The sequence below is a fragment of the Nematolebias whitei genome, chromosome 11, assembly GCF_014905685.2.
Source record: "Nematolebias whitei isolate Nwh7 chromosome 11, NemWhi1, whole genome shotgun sequence".
NCBI lineage: Eukaryota > Metazoa > Chordata > Actinopteri > Cyprinodontiformes > Rivulidae > Nematolebias > Nematolebias whitei.
The window spans coordinates 47187234-47193746 of NC_056508.1; the positions used below are offsets into that span (position 1 = coordinate 47187234).

The 6513-nt window shown below is 41.2% G+C and overlaps 1 protein-coding gene across 1 annotated transcript in view; it reads right to left on the reverse strand.

The window, feature by feature from the left end:
* Positions 1 to 816: 816 nt before the first annotated feature.
* LOC119417355 (renin binding protein) overlaps positions 817 to 6513 on the reverse strand; it is an 8094-nt gene continuing 2397 nt past the window's right edge. Inside the window, exons 4-9 of the mRNA XM_037684560.1 lie at positions 5237 to 5313; positions 4600 to 4684; positions 4338 to 4513; positions 4083 to 4214; positions 3877 to 3964; positions 817 to 899 (exon numbers count right to left, since the gene is read on the reverse strand). Coding sequence (XP_037540488.1) covers positions 817 to 899; positions 3877 to 3964; positions 4083 to 4214; positions 4338 to 4513; positions 4600 to 4684; positions 5237 to 5313 — 641 coding nt within the window. The remainder of the gene's footprint in view (positions 900 to 3876; positions 3965 to 4082; positions 4215 to 4337; positions 4514 to 4599; positions 4685 to 5236; positions 5314 to 6513) is intronic.

Here is a 6513-nt window from a genome sequence, read left to right on the forward strand (position 1 = left end):
TCTCATTGAGCCTCGGGGACTCATTTACAAGAGAGACCTGGTTTAAGGAAATAATGATGACAACACTGGACAATCATATAAAAAACATATAAAATGAAAAAGAAAATAGAAGAAATTAAAAAAAGAAGCTAAAACAACAGCTACATTATAAAGTGATGTAAAAACTAAAAACAGGAACATGTCTGCGTTGGTTCTCGCCATGAACTTAGCAGATGTTTGAAGCCACTTGGAGAGGTCAAAGGTCGAGAGCTTCAGCTCTTTTTACAAGTTATTCCAGGAAACAGGATACATATACCCTGAAAGCTTTGAGTAGCAGAACAGTAGGTACAGAGCCAGAAGTAAAAGTAGCAGAACTGTAGCTCAAAGTAAATGAAATAAAATATTTTGAAAAGTTTAAAGGCTGTAAATTCAAATCTGTCAACAGCCATACTGAAAGAGCCGAATGTTTTCACTGATGAACAGCTAAAATAACAAAATCTACTGAAACCTCTCCGTTCTCCGTCCACACGGAGAACACGGACGCTGAATCATACGAGATAACTCTCTCGTGCAACAATGATTTATTTTTAAAACCACACTTATATATATATATATATAATATTTATTGTTCACCACTGTCCCCTCATGAGCTCTGTAAGAAAATAAAACAAGATTAGAAATGTTTTCTCCACGTTAAACAAAGAATCAGTTAAGTGATCTAAATGAAATCCTCCCGGCAGTTTCCTGGTCAACTCAGATAAACAGAACGAAGCGGGAAGTTCTGCAGCTCCGGCTCCAGGTTTCCCTTCAGGGTGGGGTTGTTTGCAGTTTGGGTCGTCACGCAGATCTGCAGCCTTCGTTCAGCAGATCGTCCAGGAGTCGTTCACACATGAAGAGGCAGCGAGGAACGTGGAAAAACCCTGAAGAGGACAAACAGGTTACAGAACAGCCCACGGGTTCTCCAAGAACCCAAACAGAACATTCAAGCTGGTTCAGAGGAATCACCCGCCGCCCGTCGAGGCTCAAGCTGAGCTCGTGACGAGGAGGCGGAGCTAAAGCTGTCTGTCAAAATGATGCCATCATCTATCTGCGTGGGTCATTTAACTTTGCCTCATAAATTATTAATAGAATCAAATAATTTTTATTTAAGATTTTACATATGTATTATCCTGTTAAAGATAATATTTGTCGCTTCTTTCCAAATAATAATAATAATCATCATTTTCTAAAAAGCACCATTCAGGACACAAATGTCAGCAAGAGCTGCTCTCTCTGTCGGCGTGAGGGCGAAAGTATTGAACATTTATTTCTGGAATGATCTCATATGTTCTGGTCAGATTTGCAAAGACTCCTCACAGAGAACGTTGGAAAGAACGTTTCAAAATATTGCTCATCTTTAACAATTCAGCCTTTTCTTCAGATTAAATTAATCTAATTATAATCCTGGCAAAATATTACGTCCACAAGATGAAATGGAGTGAAAAAATCCCGTCGTTTAATATTTTTAAAGAAGCTGACTTAAAAACATATATTACCTCTGTGGAAAAACTTAATTTAAATAATCAGAAACTTGTAAAAACAATAACTCTTCTTAAGAAATTTAACTTCATTTCATAAACAGACCCCTTTGTTATCTTTTTATTTTTATTTTTGTTGTAACAGACCATTTATTATAAGAATTTTAATGCATTTTGCACATTTATTAAGAAAATAGTAGAATTTGTAGAGATTAAAAGGTACACAAGATTTTATTTGACTCATTTATGTATAAATGTATTTAACTCTTTTTTTTAACCTAACTTATTAGTTTACTTTGTAGATTGCAAGACCTTTACACCAATACTGCCAACGTTTGTGGTTATTATTTAAACATCATTATTCCTTTGTTTATTTATTTTAAGGTAATTTGATGTTATTGTGTTGAAGATCTTTATATGTAAAGTCGTTTGCTCGACATAAAGTACTTTATGAGAAAAAAATTAGCTGTGGCGGCCATCTTTAATCAGGCTCACTCCAACAATGAAGAACTTTTCTGCAGTCTAATGACGTCTTCGCCTTTGGGCTGTGTTAGCCGTTCATAAATCACAGCCTTCGGCTCATTCAGGGGATGGCTGCTGAGACTTTTGTTTTTTTGTAAACTTTTACACTCAATTTCTACTAAAATATGTAACTTTACAATAACTTTCCACAAAGAAACAAACAGACCTGGTCAGAAATTCTTGTTCTCTTTGAGATTAGCTTCAGCTGCTGGCTCCAGTTTTGTCTTCTTATGCTACTTTCAGCTATCGTTCTGCTACTTTTAGCTTTAGCTACTGTTTAACTACTTTAAGCTATTAAATGACATTTAGCCTCATTTTATTTTCCGCTACCATTTTACTCCTTTTAGCTTTATTCTGCTACTTTGATCTTTCAGCTACATTTAGCTGTTTTTATCATTTAGCTACATTTCTGCTGCTTTTAGCTTTTAGTCGTTGTCTGTTTAGCTTTCTTTACTAAGATTTTCACATGAAAACACACAAAGATCTTTTCAGCTCCTTTAAAACGTTGCCATCTTTGAAATCTGCTTCAGCTATGGGCTCTTCTTATGCTACTGTTAGCTTTTAGCCCATATTTTGCTACTTTTAGCTTCTAGCTAGTATTTTGTTACTTTATGTAAATGATGTCACACTTTTTATATACAGTAGCTTTTTGCCATAATTAGCTTCAAACAAGCTTTTTGCTACTCTGATGTTTTGCTACTTTTAGCTAGTGGTTAGCTACTTCTAGCTTCCAGCTAGTTCTGCTTCTTTCAACTTTACCAACTCAGTTTCAGCTTGATCAGCAAATCAGCTCTCAGCTCAGATTTTTAAACATTTAAAACATTTATATTAAAATAAAACAGTTACAGTGTAACGAGAGCTGAAGTAATTGATTTACAGAAACGTACGGATTTAAAACTAAACCAGACAAAGGTCATTTCCTGTGAACGCTAAAAATGTTTCGTCTCTGTTCGTGTGAGCTGAACTTGAACAGCTGACGTTTCCCGAAAGCAGCAAAATAAAAGCTGAGATAAGCCGAAAAAGCAGAAATGAGCAGAATAAGCTGAAATGGGCAGAGAGGCTCAAAAAAGCATACGATCTGAAATTATTAGAAAGAATCGTGAAAGGTAGAAATTATCAGAAAAAAGTTTAAAGTAGGAGAAAAATACCAAAACAGTAGTTGAAAAAGACGAATTTAGCTAAAAAAAACTCACAAAAAAAATCTGAAATGAGCAGTAAAAGGTTTAAACAGCTCAAAGTGTTTGAAGGATGTGAAGAGAGCTCGTTCATTTTCAAGGAGAGAAACATGGCTGACCAAGCTAAATATTTCTAGAAGCACAAGCACCAAAAGTCCCAGCAGGAATGTGCTGAACGAGCCGAACGTTTTGTTTCATGTCTAACCAGGTTGAGTCAGCTCCTCTGGACAGATTCTTCTTGTTGAAACGTTTCATCTTTTATCCAAAGGACTTCTTCAGTCTGAGGAGCTGCAACAAACTCAGTCTTATAAACAGCACCTTCTCTTGGTGGATCAACCAGTTTGTTGTCGACATCCAGAACCAGCTGCTCACATGATCCAGGAGGACCATCAGCCTAATGACAGATCGTTAGTGTCGCTTGCTATTCACAGGGGGCTGAGTGATACTAACAATAACAGCATTATAAGAGGAGGACGGTTGAACACGGAGGCCTCCTCTGTTTAATGATGGACGGGTTCTCTTCACAAAGATGGCCTCCTTCACTCCTCTCTCAAACCATCGTTCCTCTCGATCATGGATGTGAACATCTTCAGGAAGCCATCTTTGAGAAGAGAACTTTCTGGTGAACGGCACATTTTCTCTCCGTCTCGTCTGTTTTTAGAAAACTCCCTGAACGCTCTCACCTTTGAACGGGCCACCTTTAAAATCCAACGCCACTTTTCCTTCCCGGGTCAGATATCCAAACCACTCGCCGCTCGTCGGGTCAGGAAACTGCACAGAACCAGACACAAGAACACATTTCTGTGCTGGATTATAATCTCACACGGGTCTGGGGTCAGATGGGTGCAGGTTGTGGTTCAGTGGGACGTGGGGGGAGCAGTGGACTCACGTGGCTGAAAGTGTAATCATAAACCTGGAAGAACCTGCGGAGCAGCTCGGGTTTCTGGGTCTGACTGTAGGCCAGGAGGACGGCGACCAGAGCCTCGCAGTGAGGCCACCAGAGCTTCATGCTCCACTCCAGCTGCTCACAAACAAACGCTTCTGTTAAACGTGGACATCAGCAGCGTCCACGTGTGGACAGTTCAGTTCCAGTTTAGTTTTTTTATCTACAGTAGCACCAAGTCACAACAGGTGGGTGGTTCACCTGCGTGGGGCAGCGACCGTCCACATCCAGGAAGTAGAAGAGGCCGCCGTGCTCCTCGTCCCAGCCGCTGTCGTACGGAAGCTCCACGAACTTCTCCACGGCGGTTTTCTGGATGTCTGTGTTTCCGGTTTCTGCAGCGAGCTGCAGCAGGAACCAGCCTGCTTCCAGGGCATGTCCTGAGTCAGCAGGAGGAACCAAAAACAAACGCTGAGGTCAGCAACTGACGGGAAGTGCACATGAGCGTTGTCTGGTGAAGGGTTACCCGGGTTCTGCAGCCGACCCGAACAACCGGGCAGCTCTGCTCCGTCTGCAGACACGTTCTCCAAGATGGCTGCTCCTTCTCTCTGCCGCGGGTCAGAAAAACACTCAGGGTGAAATGTGTCAAACGGACAAAAAACTTCAGGTTTTTACCAGACGGGAGAATCTTTCATACAGTTTTAGGCAAAAATCTAGATCCCACAGGCGTCGGAAGCATTTCTAATGTAGGGGGGACACACTGGTGGGGGGGTCTGGGGGTCCATCCCCAGAAAATTTTGAATAAAGTAGATGCCATTTCCTGCATTCTGGTGTAATTTTAACAGGTTGTTAAACATCTACGTTTACCTACACAAGTAAACACCTGATTCAACTATTTTAGAGAGCACGGCACAAAAACGTACTGTACATTTAGATCTTTTAGCGTTTGGCGTTCGTTTAGCATCAGGTCCTTATATACTGTTTCTTGTTATAATTTATATTTTGCTATTTTTGGGTGTAACTGGGACCCTGAGTACATAATTTCGTTCCACCTCGTGTACCACGTGATGTGAACGACAATAAACTTGAACAATGCTCTGCCAACACTAATGTAGCGCTAAGCTAGCGACGCGTAATACAGATGAGCTAGCTAAGATGCTACAGATGTGGTGCTCCACTTCTCTCACACATCCTAACTCCCCACCCCCTCCCCCATCTAGTGACTTCAGGGAAACCTGGTCTGGAGTTGTTGTAGGTAACCAGAAAAACCCGGAGTGGACTTTTAGTGGTTTGAGTATTCTCCCATTAATCAAGTGGAATGGATTTGTTCACGAAGAACTAGAAACAGCGCTGGGTGAACTAATATTTCATGGTTTATGTGTGTGTGTGTGGGGGGGGGGGGGGGGGGGGTCCAAATGAATATATTTTTTAATGCGAGTAGGACACGGCCCCTTCACATATCACTGTTGCGATGCCTAAGCTTGATCCAGTCCTCATCGTGACCCACCAGTGGAGGACTTGGGAAGAGTGTTTCAGAACAAAGCTGGTCCAACCAGAACTACAACCGTACAACATTTTAGTTTTTTGCCATTTCAACTGAATTTCTGTTTAATAAACCACCCTAAACATTTCCTTTTGTGCGAGCAGCTTGTAGAAACTGGTGTTCTGTGAAAACGCCGTGAAATTAGCTGAAGAGGCTGAAATCAAAAATAAACAAAGATAGCAGAAGCTGAAAGACGCAGAGTGATTGTGCTGAATCAGAAGTCCCAGACAGACCTTTGCACGGTCCACTCCAAAGGCGCTCGTGCTGAGACACGTGGATCATTTGGGACCATAGTGACGACTCGGCGTGTCTTCTTCAGTCTACAGATTTCTCTGATGCACATGGAACATTTAAACCTCAGAAGTCCTCCGAGTGCCCATGTTCAAACTTTTGTTGCCACAAGACAAACACAACATGAGAAACAGAGAAACTCTGCAGCCATGTTGGAGCAGAACGGATCAGGAATGCAACGATCTGTCTTCTGATGCAGGGGTTCCCAACCGTGGTCCTTGAGGAACACCATCCTGCATATTTTAGTTGTTTTCTTGTTTTGACACACTTGGTTTGAATGAATCTGTGATTAGCAGGCTTCTGCAGAACGTGAGGAAGTAATTAAATCATTGAATCAGGTGTGTTGGAGCAGAGAAACAACTAAACCATGCAGGGTAGTGTTCCTTGAGGACCACGGTTGGAAACCACAGCTCTGAGGGGATGTCATTTACTCTGGTGACCTTTGACTTGAACAGAAAAATCACACAAAAACACACACGTCTAACCTGCTGTGGACCTAAAATGTACAAGCTCTCTCTTCAGAGGCACTTTTCAAGCTTTCCCTGGAAAGTTTTGATCCACTGAAGTTAGTTTTGTCTTCACTCAGACTGAAGTTAGTTTTGTCTT